The sequence below is a fragment of the Falco punctatus genome (genome assembly GCF_963210335.1).
Source record: "Falco punctatus genome assembly, chromosome: 13".
In the NCBI taxonomy this organism is placed as follows: Eukaryota; Metazoa; Chordata; class Aves; order Falconiformes; family Falconidae; genus Falco; species Falco punctatus.
In genome coordinates, this window is record NC_137593.1 from 9,368,189 (window position 1) to 9,387,318 (window position 19,130).

At 40.8% G+C, this 19,130-nt stretch overlaps 1 protein-coding gene across 6 annotated transcripts in view; it reads left to right on the forward strand.

Annotated features, from left to right (window-relative positions):
• The first annotated feature begins 835 nt into the window (after positions 1 to 835).
• FXR1 (FMR1 autosomal homolog 1) overlaps positions 836 to 19,130 on the forward strand; it is a 38,646-nt gene continuing 20,351 nt past the window's right edge. For 2 of the 6 annotated variants that reach the window (XM_080410065.1, XM_080410066.1), the window contains exons 1-4: positions 3,226 to 3,381; positions 13,237 to 13,289; positions 17,370 to 17,463; positions 18,746 to 18,817. In XM_080410065.1, the coding sequence (XP_080266191.1) occupies positions 3,331 to 3,381; positions 13,237 to 13,289; positions 17,370 to 17,463; positions 18,746 to 18,817 (270 nt within the window). In that variant the 5' untranslated portion in view covers positions 3,226 to 3,330. Of the gene's footprint in view, positions 997 to 3,225; positions 3,382 to 13,236; positions 13,290 to 17,369; positions 17,464 to 18,745; positions 18,818 to 19,130 lie in introns of those variants that run through there. The other 4 variants (XM_080410067.1, XM_080410062.1, XM_080410064.1 and 1 more) reach the window with 4 other exon arrangements.

Below are 19,130 nucleotides of genomic sequence, written 5' to 3' on the forward strand. Positions count from 1 at the left end.
TGGCTAAAATTTGTCTGCTTTTGGGTAAAATGAACATTTAATAGTCTGATGTCAGAAGGTCCCAGAATGACAATTCCATTCTGACCTTCAGCTGCGCAGATGATAAGATTTCCATGAATTAATTTTTGTATGAACTAGAGATATCCATTCTTGATTTTAAAATTGCTAGCGATAGGAATCTAAAGAGGCCTTTATAATCTTTTCTTCTGCCTGGGTACTTGCAGATTGTAGCTAAAAATCATTCTTTCAAAATATTAAAATGCTGCTATGATACCATTTCACTGTTACATTTTCAACCCTTGTTTTTATAGCTTTTTTCCTGAACCCTCTCCAGTTTGTCCACAATACTTTTTGAACTTTAGACAATGGCATTTGAAAAGATGAGGCTGGGGATTGGTTGCTTTATTCGTTGAAATCCATACTTTCAGTCTTCTATCTTGAAAATATGCTTTATATTGCTTTATATGCTTATCACCATCATAAATGCTTTTTTCCATCCTAAGAGTAGGCAGGCTTTATTAACTTTAATTATTTAATTTTGAAAGGCTGTTCCAGAAACTTTCTCAACCTCCATTTTAAACTGTAATTTCCAGACTAAATTTATTCATGGTCAGCCTATACCTATTTGGGAGTCTTTTGCTGGTCATGTTTTCTGTCTTTTATAGCCTTAGGTTATGTTTTCTGTCTTGTATAGCCTTAGTGTTTCATTGATTGTCATCCCCTCCGTATGCCTTGACATATTTGAAGACAACAATCTTAATCCTTTATGTTTAATCCTTCACCCTTTATTTTGCACTCTTAATAAGCAAACCCTTTTTCTGCTCTTTCCAACCAAGGGTCCCAAGGATACTGAATCCTACCATTTCTTGCTTACTGTCCTGGCGCGATGAAGCTTGCTCTCCCTCCTGCATTACTGAACAGTTTCAACAGCAGACAGACAGTGGTTCAACTAGACTTACTCATAGCATCTCCCCGACGAGAACTGGTCTACGAAATGTAAGTGGCAGTTTCACTGTGGGTGTTGCAAAACGAAAAGAAAAAATCAATCACCCTATGTACTCTTGTGAAAAAAGTTGTAAGTAGCTACTATCAGAGGAAGACTCTTGAGTTCCTGAAGCTGAGTGAAGATCCTCCCTTGTCTTATTTCAGTAAATACTTAAAAGTAATTTAATTTAGTAGTTACTTCTAATTTACATTAAGTGAAAACTAAGAACAGATTCATCCTTGACAGTCTGGCTGATGTACTGCAAACTGTTATGGCCCACAACCTAATAGTAACCCTCTTCTACCCCCATTTTCCCCTTGGTATAGCAATGTGCCTCAGTATTAACCTGTAAACAACCCTGTCGCTTTAGCTACTATCATGTGCACACTTCCAGAAAACCAAATTTTATCAGGCAAATTCGGATGCAGATTGCATTGGCTCAGGCCAGTTCTCGTTATCATTATTGACCAGATCTATCACCTGCTTTGCCAATGTGGATGCCCAGGCACCTCACACAGTTATCTGTGTCCCGTGTTTACTTCTGAGGACGGCAGCTCACACATAGTTTGGTTTTGCTTTTTTATGTTAAACCCTTAACACATTTTTTAGCAGTTGACATTGAGAGACTATGTCTTGGAACCTGACTAAATGAACCTCAGGCTATTTAATATTGGGGCAATGAAAATTTTTGGCATGGAATTTTTGTAGCACAACTGTTTGCTTCACGTTACCAGGTTTCATACTGTATCCTGTGAAGTCCTGAGCGCTTTCTGCCAATAGGAAAGGGGGCACCGACCATTTTGCAAGAAGGGTTCTCTTATCTATGCATGGCCTAGGCACCAGTGATGGAATAAATTGTGGGCCATTTCCAAAGATTTAAACAGTACTTATAATAAAAGATGCCCTCCCCAACATTCATGTGGATTAAATACTATGCAAGAATGAGAATATTCATACACACAGCACAGAAAGAGTAGATCACAGAATTGCTTTTTTATTAAACACTACCTCATAGCCAAACAAAGGTCTGAGTTATTGACTGGAAAAAAACAGGTTCTCCAGAACAAGCAGGGCCTGTTGGGTTTTTTTTTTCTAATAAATTTGTGTCTAATTTCCCTTCGGGCTCACCACAATGACTCAGGGCTCTACTGTCCACAGAGCCTGTAAGCGTGGCTCCACATGACCCTCCGTTCTTCCCCAACAGAACCCTCCCAGCCCATCCCCATAACCCTCACATTAATTACTCAATGGACCATTCTGAACATAAATGGGCTAAGCGCTGCGTGCTGGCCCTTGGGCACATGCGGAGAGTAACATGGAGGAACTATAAATGAAAACATTTGGTGGATAAAAAACCATCTTGTACCTTTGGGGCTGACATTTAACAGGAAAGATCAGCAGAAAGGATGTTTGAAAGTAGCATTATTGATATTTAAAGCTATTGCAAAAAAATAGACGCATTTGGCAAAGATACAGGCCTTTCATCAAGCTCGGCATGACTAAGCTTGTGCAAGCATTGAGCTCATAGCAAAATTCTAGCCCGACTGTGTTGTGAGGGTCACCGGATGGCAAAGTAATGTTATTTTTACCCCTCTGCAGCAGCCCACGGAGGAACTGCCGGCGGTCTGCAGCAGGGTCCCCCCCCAGCCATGGCCGCGTACGGGCAGCGCCCCGGGGCTGGGCCGCCGGGTAGAAGGCGGGGGCGCTCCCCGCCCCCCGCGCCGGGCCGTAGCTCCGGCACGGGACAAAGGCGGCCGAGAGAGCGGGAGCGCGGGGGGATGACGGGCACCATCTTGATTGCAGCGGGCGACCAGCCAGGCTGCCTGAGGCGGCCCGGGAACGGAAGGTGTCCCCTAAGGCCCGGCCTTTTGGATCGTTATTCATTCAAAACCACACAAAACACCGCATTTCGCCTGCAGCGCTGGCTGCAGTCACTTCCCCCTCCACCGCCACAGGGCGGCCGCTCCCGCGGGGCCGGGCCCAGCCCGCCGGGCCACCTGCGCCGCGGGGCGGGAGCGAGGCCCGGCAGCGGCCGCCCCCCCTCAGCGCCGCGCTGGCCAGCAGCCGGCCGCTCCCACTGCCGCGGGCCGCGGCGGGGCGGGGGGGGAAGCGAGAGGCCGGCCGCCCTTCCCGCAGGGAACGCCCCGCTCCGCCGGCAGTGAGCCCCCCCGCGCCCGCGGCGTGGGCAGCCCCACCGCGCGCGGCGGGAGGAGGAGGGGCGGGGCGGGGCCGGAGCGGCCCCCACCCCGCGGGGGGCGGGCGGAGGGGGAGGGGGAGCCCGCCAGCGCTCCCCCCCGTGGTGACAGTTTCTAGAAGCACGTCCCGGCGTCCTTTGCGCTCTCAACATGGAGGAGCTGACGGTGGAAGTGCGCGGCTCTAACGGGGCCTTCTACAAGGTACCGGCGCGGGGAGGGCGCGGCGGCGGGGCCGGCGCCGCGGGGGCAGCGCGGAGGGCGGCCTCCCGGTGGTTTCCGCGCCCGGGCGAGGGCGGGCGGCCGCTGGTGGCCGTGAGGGGAGCCCCCGCGCCGGGCCGCGGAGGAGGGAGGGTGCGGGGGGAAGGGCGTTGGGGGAAGGTGTCTGGGTGTGGTGGGGGTGGCGGGGGCTGCGGCGGGGCGCGGCTGGCGGGGGGGGAGGAGGGGGCCGGGGGGTGGCGGGGCCGGAGCGGGGTGGCGGGGGCTGGGGAAGGTGGTGCCGAGGCGGGGTGATACGGGCGCCTCCGGAGGGAGGTCAGTGTGGCGGCGAGGGGGGGCGGGGGGCAGATGCACCGCGCGGGGGTTTGCTCAGCCCTCGACTTGGAAAGGTGTGGGGGGGTGTTTTTGGAAGAAGTAGGGGCTTTGGGTGGGGTGGGATGGACTGAGGCGATAATAATAATTTTAAAATATTTTAAATAATTCTTTTAAGATTTCGAGTTTATTTATGTCAGCAGAAAGCTTCCTTCACCATCACCCTCCCTGGAATGTCAGGATGTTACAGGATCAATGCAGAATACTCTCAGCTGTTGCCCGTCACTCATTTTCCCCTAAGCCTGGCTTCAGATGTTTAAGAATCCCAGCTCTTTTTATGGCAATAGCCTTCTGTCTTCCTTTCCAGGAGGGCTGATTCCAGCCAGTATTGTGAGCACACAGTGTAGCTGTGTTCTGGGAGTATTTAATCTCAGGACTCTCTTTAGCTATTGTGCCTAACTGCATACACAGTGCAGAATTGCACATGCGATGTTGCACTGTGGGGTGTGGGGGTGTCCTTTTTTTCCCTGAATTTCCTGTGTGCAGCTGTGGATTTGGCTTGGAAGTCATGTGGTAATTGTACAGTATGTAAAGGCAGTTGGTGTCCAAGGGATTGTAACCAGCTGACTTCAGGAGTTAGTTTTTTTGACTGCCTGTCTATTAAAAGAGGCAAACAGGAGATACTCTTGTCAGGAAAGAATGTCATGGGATAAGCTATATCCCCTTGCTAGGTAAGCCTCTTAAACTTTTACCAAAACTAGTAGATAATAAATTTTGTAAATCGGATGCATTTTTAGTTGGACTTGAAATACCACACAGTAACCCACATCAGAATCATTTGTATTTAGAACAGGATACTTCTAAATAGCTAAAAAATTAATATTTTTTCCCCCCACTGCCTATTAGGAAGCACAGAATTTGGAGATGCTCTTCTTAGCTTTCTGTTTTCTACCTTGTAAGCTTGGACCACTTTATAAACCATGGATTAGTTGTTTATTCTGCTTAAGAAGAATGCGAGACTAATGGGAGTATTAGGAGGTGTACTGAATTCTTGGATTGAAGGGATCTGTGTGCACCGAATTTATTGCAAAAAGCCTGATTTAAAATCTGCAATGATGACGTCTCCCTCTAAGTCAGTCAGAATTGTCAGGCTTGGATTAGCACCATGATGTGTTTTAGCGCTGTGAACAGTGACTAACAAAAGCAGAAGTTTTACTTAAAAATGGCATTAATGGTTTTCAGATCAATGAAATGGGCATTAAGGCCTGTGATGGCATCTTTATGATGGATGAAGTCAGGTTAGAGTGATTGGACCCATAGCAACCAAAGCCCCAGCTCAGAATAATCCACTGTGGAGAAGTGGGGTAAAAAACCCAGAGAAGTCCCTAAAAAAACCAAAACCAAATAAACCAAACTGTAACACAATTTAAAAAGATGATTCTTGTGAGCTAAATACAATGAAATGTGTGTTTCAGTGACTCCATTTTGTGGGTCTTAGTGTTCAGGTAGGCAGAGGTTATGCATGCATTTTGGGACTAAATAACACTGCTAGTAACTTTCTGTTACAAGTTTCTGAAGCAGAGGAGGGAGGTGTGTCAGTCTCATCTGGAAAGTACTCTATTTTTGACCACTGATAGCATTGATAATAGCATTTGTAAGATAATAAGCTGATCTTCTCGAAGCTCCATGTCGCTGTATAGAAGGTGGCAAAAATTTTCTGAAGGGAAGAGCAGCATTTATTCAGTGGGATGAAGTTTGAGGTTTGCTCTCTGAACAGTCTGAATCCTGATTCACTAGCACAGCATACCTCCCGATAAATGAGATGAGAAGGATCCTGCTATGCCAACAGAGATAAAAACCCAAAATAATTATGTAAACAATTACATGACAGAATTTTTTTAATGAGTTGTTAATACTCTCTGCAACTTAGCTGTAGTAGAACGAATGTAGTGATTAAATCTGTTGGAGCATTATAATGGGGTTTTCAGTAGTTACTAGAGATAGGACCATGTATATAAATGATATTCTTTGTAGATTTTTTTCCTCATTTTAGTAAAATACAAAGAATTCCCTGTTAAAATTGAACATGTATTTATATGTATACACTATGGTTGCTGTAAATTAGTGGAATGCTGTTCTTTATTAAAATACATGAAAAGTCAAAATATTTTTTATGATGCATAGATCGGTGGACAGTAACTGCGTTATGGTAGACACCCCAAGATAACTTCACGCTCTTTTGTCCAACAAATACTGTGATTTAAATTTAACCTCTCCAAACCAATTTATGCTGTTTTTTTCTCCCTTTGCTTTAAATAAATAATATAATCTAGAGAACAGGAGAGCATTTACCTTATATTTTATCCCAGATTCTCAACCAGTATACAGCAGAGTCAGTGTTCAGCCACTCCCTGCAGCTCAGAAGACTTTGCATATATCATAATATTGAGAAGCCATTTTCTTTAGAGAACAGATGGTACTGATGGGGCTCCAAGTGGTCATGGTCTTCTGAAAAAAGGTGAGGTTTGTGTAGTGGAACAGGGAGGAGAGTGGACAGGGGTGATGAACTGTACTAGTTAAGGGTTTGTATGTATTAGAAGTGTGGTGAGGACTTCCTTAGAGCAGAGCAATTGATGCTTACTAGGTGAGTGCTAGATTGCAGTTTAGGTTTTGCCTTTGGGACAGAAGAGTAGAGGTTTGATTTTGTTTTTTTTTTTTTTATGTGAAATGGCCAGAAGTATCTGGATTTCTTTGGCCTCTAAGTGGGTTGAAGAGAGTGAAAGTTAAATACTCGCAGCCTCGTCTTGGCCTGACTGCAGTATTTTCAGGATGATGATTCTCTGTGCCATTAATATCATTAAGTAAATCACAGATGGTTGATGCTGGCAGAGACTATGGATAGAGGTCATCCAGTGCACACCCCTGCTCAAGCAGTGCCACCTAGACCCCATTGCCCAGGACCATATCCACGTGACTTTTGAATATCTGTGAGGATGGAGACTCCACAACCTCTCCAGACAATCTGTGCTCAGGCACCTTCACAGTAAAAAAAAAAAAAAAAAAATTTTGCTGTCATTCATACAGAAACTTGCATGTCACAGTTTGTACCCATTGCCTCTTCTGCTATTTGTGAAGCTTATCTGTGTAACTTTTGGCAAGAACAAGATGAAAGCTTCTGTTTCATCCAGTATCTCCATCAGCTTGCATATGTGCATTTGTATGCAAATTAGAGCCCTGGTTCTGCACATTATTCATGAGTTCAGGTGTCAGTTTTACATGAAGTGGATTGGGCCTTGCAATAAAATGCAGCCAAGGTACATAAATCTAACACAAGGTAACTTCCTCTACCTGGCTCCTTCAACAGCAGCTGAATAACTCTGAAAGGTCCATTACATTCTTCATTGTGAGGACTTAACATGTGCTGAAAAACTGATTCTGGTGCATTGCATGCATTTGCACTCTTTTTTTTTTTTTTTTTTGTTCTAGAATAGTAGCTGTTCAGATTATGCAAGGGCATAAAATAGATTAAAATGTGAATTAGAATGAAACTCAACCTTTAGTTTATGGATTCTAAAGTGCTTCCTTCTTGTTCTGTTCCTCTTTCAAGGGATGCAGCTGTTTTGGTAACAGGACTAACCAAAGTGCTGGTAGCAGGAGTTGGCATAGGCCCCACGGTAGAGACTAGCCAGAGTATTACTAAGGGAAAAGAATGATGAAGGATAAGTACATGGCATTTCTCCGCATGTACAGTCTCAAAGCACAGTGAGCAATTATGTGTGAGAAAAGGTTTATGCATCAATAAAAAAATATAATAGCTTTTTAATTTTTCTTAGAATTTTTAATTAGTGGCTTTGAAAACAACTCTGGAGTTCTTCTGAATGGTTTTTAGCTTGATGGCTATTAAAATAGGAAGCTGTCATTAAGAGTGTAGCTTACACATCTGTTTGTACCCAATTACTACACCAGGAAACATGGTAACTGGGTTGTTTTTTTTCCTAAAGAACTCAACTGCCTTAGAGTCAACATTAATTTATTATAGCTAGCCTTAATGGGTGGGAGATTTTGGACATTTTAAAGTTGTTAACTGATGTCTTTAAAGTTGTGTAGACTGGTGAAAGAAGTATCTGTAATCATTACTGCTGTTGACAAGCCATTTGCTTGAACCTTTTAGGCTGTTAAAAGGGAGATGCCACAGGCAGTGATTATTGATCACTGATGTACATCATCAGTGGAGGATGTCTGTCAGAAGTTTTGCCCTTTGGGAATACGTGTATGAAGAAAGCAGTATTAAGTAATGTGTCATTTAGACTTAAGTGAATAAGCCTAAATGAGGGGATTTGGTGCTGATGTTCTTGCATAACTGTCATAAGGACCCTTGAATTTACATGTGATAATTATGATCGTGAATGGAAATAAGCCGTAATGTCATAGATCAAACTGGTTGCTAAAATTGATGTAATAGTTCAGGATCTTTCTTACTTGATGCCTGCTTGTAATATTTGTGTTTTGCAGTGAACTACATCTTCTTTCTTTTGTCAATTCCTTGTATATGCAGGTGCAGCTAATCACTTTAATGAATATAATACTTCATGAAGTTCAGTCCTTTTTGTCCAGTGATTTGATTATTTAGAAGTTGCCTGTGTTTGCTATGATTCCCGCCTGCCGGGGGTCAGCGTAGGATACATCCATTCATAATATTTCATGTATTGGTTATATGAAACAGTTGTGTATGAATGTTAGTTAAAAATACTAATGGTTCTTGTTTCTGAAAGGAGTGAAAGGATTCCTAATTAGATACAGGCTTTTTGACCTTTATGTTAGTAATTCAGAAACAGTCCATGGTACCAGATGCCAAAGTATTGACCATTTTAAATTTGCTCAGCAGTGGGTAATGGTCTTAGTATAGTTTTTAGCGTGCAGGTATGTGTCACTCAAAAGCCAGCACAGTGGCTATCCCTGGAAAGAATGCAGGAAAATTAACAGCACCTTGTGTTTAGATGGGACTGTCCTACTTGTGGGTCAGATGAGAAAGCAGAATGAAGAGGGAGCTTGAATTGCACTGTTACACAGATTTTGTGACTTTGCCTGGAACTGGATTTAAAAAAACCACAACTGTGTGTATATATGCAAGCATACAGTTCACTGTAAGGGCACTTCAGTAAGTCTTGATCCGTTTATGTTATCAGCAGATCTTAATCCTAAATCCATGAGCAAAACCCAGGTAAAAGGGAAGGAGAGTGTGTGTGTGTGTGAAGGGATGAAGTCTCAACTGTAGTGATTTTGGTGACAAATGATCTGTTCATAGTTTCCTGTCCTTTTGCTCATACATAAGACTGTGTGGCCCTGTGTTAGATTTTCTGGATCACTGGTCCCAAGCTAGGCAAGAGTCCTAGCTATATTACCCTGCCTTTTACAGGTGCCAGTGGTGGGAGCCTGGCTTCTGCCAAGTGAGTGGCAGGGGCAGGTCTGAGCCAAAGTGCCTGGGGAGCCAGCACGACATTAATAGCCTAGCTTGTAGTACAGTATAGTCTCCCATCTGCCTCATGAGCTGGGCTGCAGCAAGTGGGGCATACATGGGCTTCCAGAGATCCAGCTCACAGCGTAAACCGGATGACTGACACTAATATCTGGACAGTCCAAATTGGAAGTGTGGCAAGATGAAGTCACATCACATTTTCTTTGCTTCCTGCCACCCACAGTCTTGTATGGGGTATAAAACACACGCAAATGTTACATATAAGCTTTCATGTTGATAATACTACTCGTCGCTGCGTGGTTTTGGTGCCAGTGAATTTATTGATGATGTGTTTGGTGGTCTCTTGTTAGCTCTGCCTCATCACCTCTGTTTGTAATGAGGATACATGGAATGATGTGTAAGGAACATAGAATATTTCGAACTTAAGTATTGGCATTCTCTATCTTAGGCAACACTGCTAAATTAAATTTCAGTAATGGAGTACCTTGTTCATTTGAGCAAAAGTTAATGTGTTGCATCAGTACTTCATTTAGTATAAAATGTTTCTGATCAGACATGACTAGTGCAAGCTTAGAGTACAGATCTATTTATATCGGTTACCTCACTGATAAAGAACTCCTTCAAAACTCCTACTTGAGAACGAGGATGTTTACTCTTCTGTTTAATGTTTATCACACCCTTTCTGAAAAAACCTTGTGAATTTATAGGTTTTAATATTAACTTTAATGTTAGAAAACGTGTTTTATATTGCAGAATACCTTAATACCACAGGTTTTTTGTACAACCTTTTTTTGAAAAACTCTATGGTCTTCCTTTAAAAATTACACTAAATGTCATCCTGACATGCATGAAATCTATTTCTCTTGTTTTTATCTTGGAATTGTAGGTGAAAGCTGATAATGCTTATAGTAAAGCTTGGAGTTGTAGGTAGGAAAGTAGTATGCAGGAATTCTTTTGACAAATCTTTTGATGATACTTTTGGCATATTTCTTGGCAGTAAGGGAATTATTTCTCACAAAACGGCATTTAAAACCTATATTGCATTCTGATCATTTCTAGTTGTATTGCAAATGAACCATACAATCTGTAGTACTTCATAGACTGCTGTGCTTCAGTTACTGCAAATGTGACAGCTGTAGAGAAATTTATAATAGTAAGAATTATATTTGGGACTTTTTACTTTTATGTTCTTCCTTCATTGTTAGTCTTGTGTTTAGACAGGCTGTGGTCAGACTTTTCAGGCCTCAGCAGTGTAATTATTTAAGTAATTACGTAACTTTAATGCTTTACATATGTCCCATTTGTCACTTGAAGTATATATATACTTGATAAAATACTATATTTGAGTTTGAGTGTTTAAATATATATATAAATATTGTGGAGTGAAAGAGTTTGACAATGTCAAGTGAAAAAGCTGTTCAGGTAATGTCAAGCAAGTTCCTATGTACAAGTCTGCTAGCCATGAGTCTGCATTACAGTCTCATGGGAAGAGCAGTGTGCACACTTTGAAGTGAAAGACTTCCTTGTGTGAAGGAGTTCCTGAAACCCCCATGGTGGTGTAAAATGTACAAACTCTTGGTTGGAATTTGTACTTTCGATTTTATTAAGAAGTGTGTAATGTTTCCGTTTGTGCAGCTGACGTTTGTGCAGTGTCAGCTGTTAGTCTGCTGTTAGTCATACCTGCATTATTGTTCCACTTCAGTCTTCCCATTCAGCAGGACATTGGCTTGAAAATAAGTTGAATATTAAATGTGTTTGTGCTGTCATGCAGAAAGCCAGACTTTACCTAGTAATGGACTAATTGTCTGAAATCCTGGAAAGTCAGTGCATTGGGGATTCCTTCTTTTCTACTTGTTTTGTCTTATTAATGAAACCTGCAGCTAGTCAGTGGATTCAGGATTTTCTGAACTCTGCAGAGCATTGTTCTGAATGTTTTTCAGGTGTTTTGTGGTGCCTGATTTTGAATCTGAAGTTTTGTTTGTTAATAAAGGAAAGATAACTGAATTCAGATCTGCAGAACAAATTTTCAGTTACTATAGGCAGACCCTAGAAATTTATCCATATTCCCCCTCCCCGCCCTCATATTGACTACTGGGGGAGCATGTAGTAACATAAGTAAGAGGTAACATTCAGATATGGAATAAAGCAGCATAATGAGGTGAAGACTAATACTGAATCACAGGCTCTTGGAATGCAAATAAATGGCTGTCCATAGCAGGGAGTTAAATCCCTTTCTGTAAATACCGCTTTATGTTAAGTTGTCATTCCTCTGAATGATGGACTGCATGGCCTTGGTACGCAGTCCTGTGACTCGGGCATTTTGTGCCTGGATAGTGTTTAAGTGAATTGTAGTAGAACAAATTTTCTGTGCTTTATGTTACGATATTTCATCCACATGTTGGGGCATATTTAAAGGGGACATTGATAGCATAAATTTGGTAAAAGTTCTGCATTACCTCTGTTGTTAGCTAATGCATACTTGAGGCAGTAAATTTTGTATGTTTTTTGCATCTTCAGACAGACAGAACTTGAGTCTGCCTGTCCAGTTTACCTGTCCAGAAACTTTCTTGAAACAAAAAGGCCCTGATTGTGGGTGTACTTCATTGCCAACTGTTTCAGTTGCTTACCTTTCAAAGAAAGAGATTTGCCTGCCTTTCCTTGCAGTGGCAGGATGGCCTTTGAAAGGGTTTATTTTATTGGGAACACACTAGGTGGTTCAGTCAGGTTGGCTTCTGTGATTTTCTGGTTACCTGCTTTGTTCAGGGTTACCAGTGTGCGTTCTGCTAGAGCCCGTCTTTTGTGTTGCTGGCGGATGGTTTCAAGTGAAGCTCAGGGAGCGGAAAAGCAGGTTTTGAGAAAGTGCCTGCACAGCATTGCCCGAGTAAGAGTTCAGGTAAAAGGAGATGTGTTCGTTTAGGGCCTTTGCAAGCAGCTGTCAGCATGGGCTCCTTTACTGTCTGTCATTACATTGGGTGATCTCCTGTGTCAAAATTATCTTTCTGTGAGCTGGCACATCGTATGGCTGTGGGCTAGTGGCTCCTTGCACAGTTGATAATGTTCTTCATCCTCCTCAGCTGGCAGTTTCTTAGGTGGATATAATCCATTCAGCAGATTTCCTGGAACTTCTCTTAACATAGCTATGCAACTCTCTCACTCCTTTAAAACCAGGTTCTTCCTTGACCTCTTCTGCTTGGGCAAATACCAAGCTCTAGCAAAAGCAGGAGTACTTGGAAAGATGTTTCTTGTCCCTTTGCTATTTTTTGCCACATGCCTTCCTGCCTTAACCAAGAGGTCTAGGAACTTGTACTTGAGTACAGCTGTATTTATTGGGTGGTTCTTTGTCTTCAGGTCTTTGACATAATCAGTGCCCCCTGAAGAAGCCCTTTGTCTTTCAGAAGAAAGAAGGGGAAGTGGGATTTCTCCTTAATTGTTCCTGAAATCATAATAATGTGATACAAAAAAAAATGTGAAACATTGTATTCTCTGTTTTCCTATGAGATCCTACAGGTATTTGGCCTCATACAGCTCCCAATTTGGTACTTGAGAGATGATGCTTTAACTAGCTCTGTGGCAGGCTGTATTGCTAAATTTTACCCAACCTGCAGTCATACCATTCTGAAGGATGGTTGTTTGGATTTGGTTTCTTGTTGAGAACACCCATTAAGCGAATAATGCTACGCTCAGCTCTTTGACACAGTACTGCAAGTTGTACTAATTGCACTGGGCCTGGATCTGTCTCCTTTTATTCCTGTAAAACAGTTGTAGGTACCTGTAGATAAAATAATAAACTCTTGAGTTTTCAGCTGTAAATGTGCTGGTCAGATTTCAGCAGTCGTTTGGAACAATCCCTGTGCACTGTATTTCTTAGAATAGCCAACTAAGAATATCAGCAACCTCATGTGAAGAGTTGGGTTGTGTCTTGGAAACTTTCCTATGCTGGAACCCTAGAATTAGTGGTGGTCTGCTCTTTGGCTTAGTTTCAGGCTGTCTTGAAATTACTGCCTTGTTTTGATTTTACTTGGATTCTTGTAATAAAAATGTTTTTGTTTTAGGGATTTATCAAAGATGTTCATGAGGACTCACTCACAGTTGTATTTGAAAACAAGTAAGTATTTTATTTTAAAAATAAATCATTTGGGTGTTACGTTGTTATTTTGGTTTTGTGCTGTTGGTATTGTGTGTGTTTGTTTTGATACGAAGAGGAAGTAGCATTAGAAAGGTAATGGTTTTAAAAGTACAGGCTCACTGTTCAGTTCACAGTCTCCATGAACTACCTTCTTGAATTGCTGTATCAGAATTCAGCTCATCAGTTACACAGTCTTTTACACTTTCGGTATCTTTAGCGATGCCCATAGATGTGACAGCCAAATTTAATTAAAATAATTATCAATGACAGAGGCCTGATACTGTTAGACTAAAGCAGAAAAAGATGGAAAATACCACAGTACTTCTGCCTGTTTCGTTCTGGTTGTGAACACTGACCAGTATTGCTCAGATCAGATATACTTCTAAAAAAGCAAAAATTCTGTATCGTGAGAGTAATTGATATTTTCTCTTTAATTATTAAGAAAGTAAGTATACATACATACCCAGTTTAAAGACCTGTTCTTTTTTTAGTGGAAAAGGAGTTTAAATCTGTAAGCAAACCCGGAGAAAGAATTATCCACGAGGGCCTCTTCATTTAATGTATAAACACAGCAGTGCAACTAGCGGCTTGTAGTGGCAAGTCAAAGATAATCCATGGGATGGTAAAGTATGAATGAATAAGTGTTGTTCAGCGTTCAGACTGATAACACTGTGGATTACCTGGGAGATTCCAGGGCTGATTTAAGATACTCTGGGAGCTACATTTTCTTTCCTGTTCCCTCCCAGTTGCTAGGTGGAGATCCTAAAAATGCGTCCGCTTTTGATGTGAAAATTTTTACTAAACGTTGCCAGCACCAACCTGTGGATTAGTCTTTGACCCTTTCTTCAAAAAAGATCGCTGGGTAATAAAGGCAGTACTAGGGAGTGTGCAAGTGTATGTTTATACACAGCATTTTAGAATCTTGTGGGTGTGTATGCATATACATACATGTGTGTATAGAAGTAAATCTGGAGGGAGTGGGGAAGAAGTAATTCTAGGGTTTACCCTGCAAAGTCCAGTCTTGATTTCTTTCTAACCTGTGTTTTCTAGCCCTTTTATGAAGAGTAGTTAGAATGTCAGGTGGCAAATATAATTTGTACTAACAGTTACTGAGGTGTTTATGGAAGTTGTTACTGTCTTCTGGGTTTTCATAACCCCATCCCAGAACTCAAATAGAAAGAACAAATTGGGTCCTTCATCCTGTCCATGGTCTGTGACAAATCTTTAGTTCCGTATTCAATGTGCATACCTTTTCTTTAAGGTAGGAGGCTCTTTGCCTTCAAAACGTATACTTTCACATCAGAAACCAGGTAAGCTAAAGGAAGTGCCTATGGTTCACAGCTGGAGTCCTAATTGCTGGCAAACACGTTTCTGGTGTTCGGTGTCCATGTCATCTATTTGTTTTGCAGAAAGTCTGGTGGCAGCAGCCACGTTCCAAAAAGGATAGGCTACAACGTATGTAGAATGTTTTGCTGACTAAATATAGGCCTGATCAGGAAGTGAGTATACAGTTTTAGTCACATTATTCTGTGATGTAGATCTGAAAAACTATTAGCCTTTTTACTGAGTTAAATGCATAAGGGCTTTAGTAGAACTGAAGTCAGCAAGGGTGTCCTGTCCTGAATGCATCATTTTGTTGTGATAGTGATCAGTGCTAGTGAAGTATCTACTCTGCTAAAGGCAGTCTGAATTGTCAGTTTGCATTTTCTGCGATTGTTAACAGCTATCGTAAGGTTCCCGAAGTTAGTGGCCTAGCGCAGACTGCTAATGATAATTCTGTGGCCACAGCAATAATTAGTCTCTGGGCAGATAATCCTTGATTCTTTTAAAAGACTTTTTTTTTGGAGGTGAGGAGGCAGAGAGTGAACACAGAAGCCTCAGGAACTGGAAACGTCTTACTGTTTAAGATAGAAAATGAGATCTTGAGGTGCAATGTCATGAGGCTCATTGGAGTTTGAAGCAGCCACGTTGAAAGACAGACTTCTCTGTTGGAAGAAGCAAGCACCTCCCTTTTTTGTAATTTGTGCCAGATATTTGGGATAATCCTTCTGACTGTTAGCTGTCAGTTCTGCCAGATCCTCTTGGCAGGTAATTTGTAGCCAGTCACAAGTCATTTCTTAAAACATCTTGTTTTGTATTTCATCAGTGAGATGCTCCAGTTCTTGACTTTTTGCCATTAAAACTTTGACAACTCCTATTCTGAGAACTGAGCTTTCTGTGCCCTTTCCCACTGTTATTAAAAAAAACACAAAACATCTTGCAGCTGACTAGGTAATTCATTATTGGCCCATCCATTTCTGGGGGATGAGGTTCCTTTAGGTGATTGGAGATGGAACCAAAAATAACCTGCTGCAACTTCAAGCAGATTTTATTGAAGGTACAAGGTCTCTTCAGTCATAGCATGTCATTATAGGCTGTTTATAACTTTCTGTAAGCTCCTTTTTGCTAAATTCCTTATCTACAAGGCGCAGTTGAATAGGGAACTTCAGGCAGCTCATTTGAGTTTGCAGTGTTTTTGCTGCCATTGTTCAGTAGTCATTATTACGCTCACACTTTCTGAACTGAGGTTTTATATACCTTATAATTTAGGAACGCATTTTGTCTTCAGATGCTGTTTGCCTTTGCATCTATGAGAACAGTAACTTTACAAAGGTGGGGATGGGAAGGAAAAACCCAAACCCTGAGTTTAGTGGCAATTATATTGCAGCCAGGGCAATTGAATTGCAATTGATTTTTGTCAACCTCTTTCACTGTTTCTCAGAAATCAAATGAGATTTAAATAATGTCTTATGGCCAAAATACCTTCCAATTTCAACGAAAGCTATCCATAATCTTCTTGGGTCTTTCCTTGTTTCTGAAAGTTCCACTATAGTTAAAAGAAAAATAATGTGTATAATAATGGCTGGAGCAAAACTGTGTATGGATACCTGACATCTTTATTAAGTGAGGTACTTCAGCGTAAACTGTCTTTTCAGAGAAAACATAGGAATGTACCCATCTTGTAGAAAGTTAAAGAAGTGCCTTTTGCTCTTAATTAACACTGAGACTTGTTCTGCTAATTTAGGCTGCTCTGTATGAAAGTGAGGAGGAAAAAAAAACCACTTGAAGTAATCCTTACTGGTACAAGTTAGTTCTGGATCCTGTCTGTACCTGATGTGAACTTTAAGATGGGCGTAAATGATGGACATTGGAATGATTTGACAGATATTGTCAAAGTCCCTTAGGTTTTCCAAGTTGATAAGTTTTTTGAGAGATGTTTTTTTCCCTGTATTTCAAGCTGTGTAGAGTCTTCGAGTGGGTTTCTGATTAAAAGAGTGAGGAACAGTCAGTGGTGTTCTGTGGCATTCACAGAGTAGAAGGAAGAGGAATTTCAGGAGAATGCAGAGGATGTGAGTTGTCCAGTAGTCCTTGTAAAATACATTTCTGTAAGTGAAATGCTTTGTAGAGCCAGCTGCAGTAAAATAAGTAGCTTTTCTGTACAAGAAGGTAAAATTTTAATTTCGTGTGCCTAGTAATAATTGGTATTGATAGACAGATATAAAGGTGTGTTTTGAACTGAATCTGTTTGCCCGACACTTAGTTGGGAGTGTTAACAAGTTTGTGGGTAGGAATGTGAAGTTTTGTGAACAACCAGAGTTGGATCTTCCTGGAATACTTCAAACATTGATGGTAAGCAGTTGAAATGTTAAGTATGAGGTGAAGAAATGGATGAACCCCATGTTGAACTGCAACGATAAGCTTACATCTATATGAAAGCTTTATGACTCGAGCAGTAGAGATATAAGTACATCATCTTAATAGAATTTTCACTGGGTTTCGTGAAAGCCATTTAGTGAACCCAGTTATGTTACAATTTTTCAGTTAATTTAAAAATTGGTTTATTATTAAGTATCTTCCCAGATACTGTTTTTGTCTTGACAGGATTATTTTCTTCCTTTGCTTATAAGGTTTGGTTTCTAGCAATGAAGAAACAGACTTGATTATATGGGAAGAGTGAGTTTAGTAAGAAAACAACAGGAAAATTCTAGAAATAATGTGGGATGTCTTTTCAACTTTCAGTTGGCAACCGGAGCGCCAGGTACCCTTTAATGAAGTCAGATTACCACCACCCCCTGATATCAAGAAAGAAATTGGTGAAGGAGATGAAGTGGAGGTGAGTTTATCCTAACAAACTGATACGTAACTGATTGTCTGTTCAAGGTGGTGGTCATGATTTGAGGTAGGATACCAAAGTGAAGATTTAAAATGGAGCCTGTCTCTAATAATGGATTTATTAGGCTTTCAGTGAAACTTTAATTTCAGTTTTTTCACAGAACTACCAATGGAACTTCCTCAAAATCTAAAATTCAGAATAGCTTGAGAATGTTTCAGAATTAAAAACAAAACTAGGTAATTTTAATTTTGGATCTGGAATGTAACTGTTAGAAATGTTTTGATGTGAAGAGGTAATAAAGCTCTTCAAAAAACAAGTTTTAACCCAGGTGAAATACCTGGTATAATCTGGTAGGGAATTGCATGAATTCTATGGTTTTACAGAGAAACAGTGTTAATTAAGAATTATTTATTAAACCTGGAAATTAAAATATATATGTTCTGTTCCCAGCTCATTGTAGCATATTTAGAAATTTAGTCATTAGTTTAACTTCTGCTTTTTATGCTACTTGTCCTTAAAACCAAAAATTATGAGTTTCTTTTGAATACATTTGTAGTTTTGGGCTAATAATAGAAGAAACAATGTAGTATAAGGTGCTGGATTTTTCTAGGTTGTTCTTATTTGAAATGTGTGCTATTTATTGGCTTGCTTAAGAGGTTAAATGTAAAGGATTATTTTCTGCCTCCTTGTTGTTGCAAAATTTCCTATTTAGTCTGCATGCAAATGACTTTGGCCTGTCAGAAGTGTATAAGGAGTAAACGAAACTTACAGAAGATGAGGAAAGTGAAAGTTCAGGAGTGTTCTGTTCTATATCTGATCTTGCATTAACTTGATAGCGTTTGTTAAATATGGAATATTTAGTCATATGATGACTTGGTTATTTCAGTAGTCCTAGGTATATAAAGTAAGCCAAGGACAAAACAAAAATCTAAATTGTGGAGTTAATTCTGTGTGAACTTCCAGTGTGAAGACAGCGTTTGAATTTAGTGAGGATTTGCCCCAAAGCATTGAACCAAGGTTTTATCTTCCTTCAGAAATTTCTGTTGAATTGTCAGTAATATATGTAAAGGAAATCTGTTCACGGTCCTTGTAGTGCAGAACAATAAAAATCTGTGCAAGAAGCACATACCTAGGTACTTTATACAGTAATAATTTTTGTGTAGAATGTGTTCCATTCTAGTGAAAATTAGAAAAGTTGGGATGTTTATTCTTCATTATACATGCAGGCAAGTGAATTATATCTCTGTGTGCTCTCAGTGTTTCTTTCTACTTTGATTTTCAGGTTTATTCTAGAGCCAATGACCAAGAACCTTGTGGCTGGTGGCTGGCAAAAGTTCGAATGATGAAAGGAGAGGTAAATTATTTTAAAACCTACTGACTTATTGCTGTTAGGTTAAATACAGTAAAGATGAAAGGTCTTTGTGATGGAAGAGCTATGAATAAAGTACTACAAATACAAAACCAGTAAGTTGAGGTGGCTTTGGAATGACCCATGCTGTATGACAGAGCTGAGGGTTGTGTTTTTATGGCTGAGCCAGTCAGTTCCATTATTAGTAGTTAATTTTTACCACCAAGTTCAATTCACAAAGTAGGTTTGTTAGAAGTCCTGTTCTTGCACATGCACATAGTCCTCCAAGCAATTAAGTGGTATGCATCACTTGTGTTAA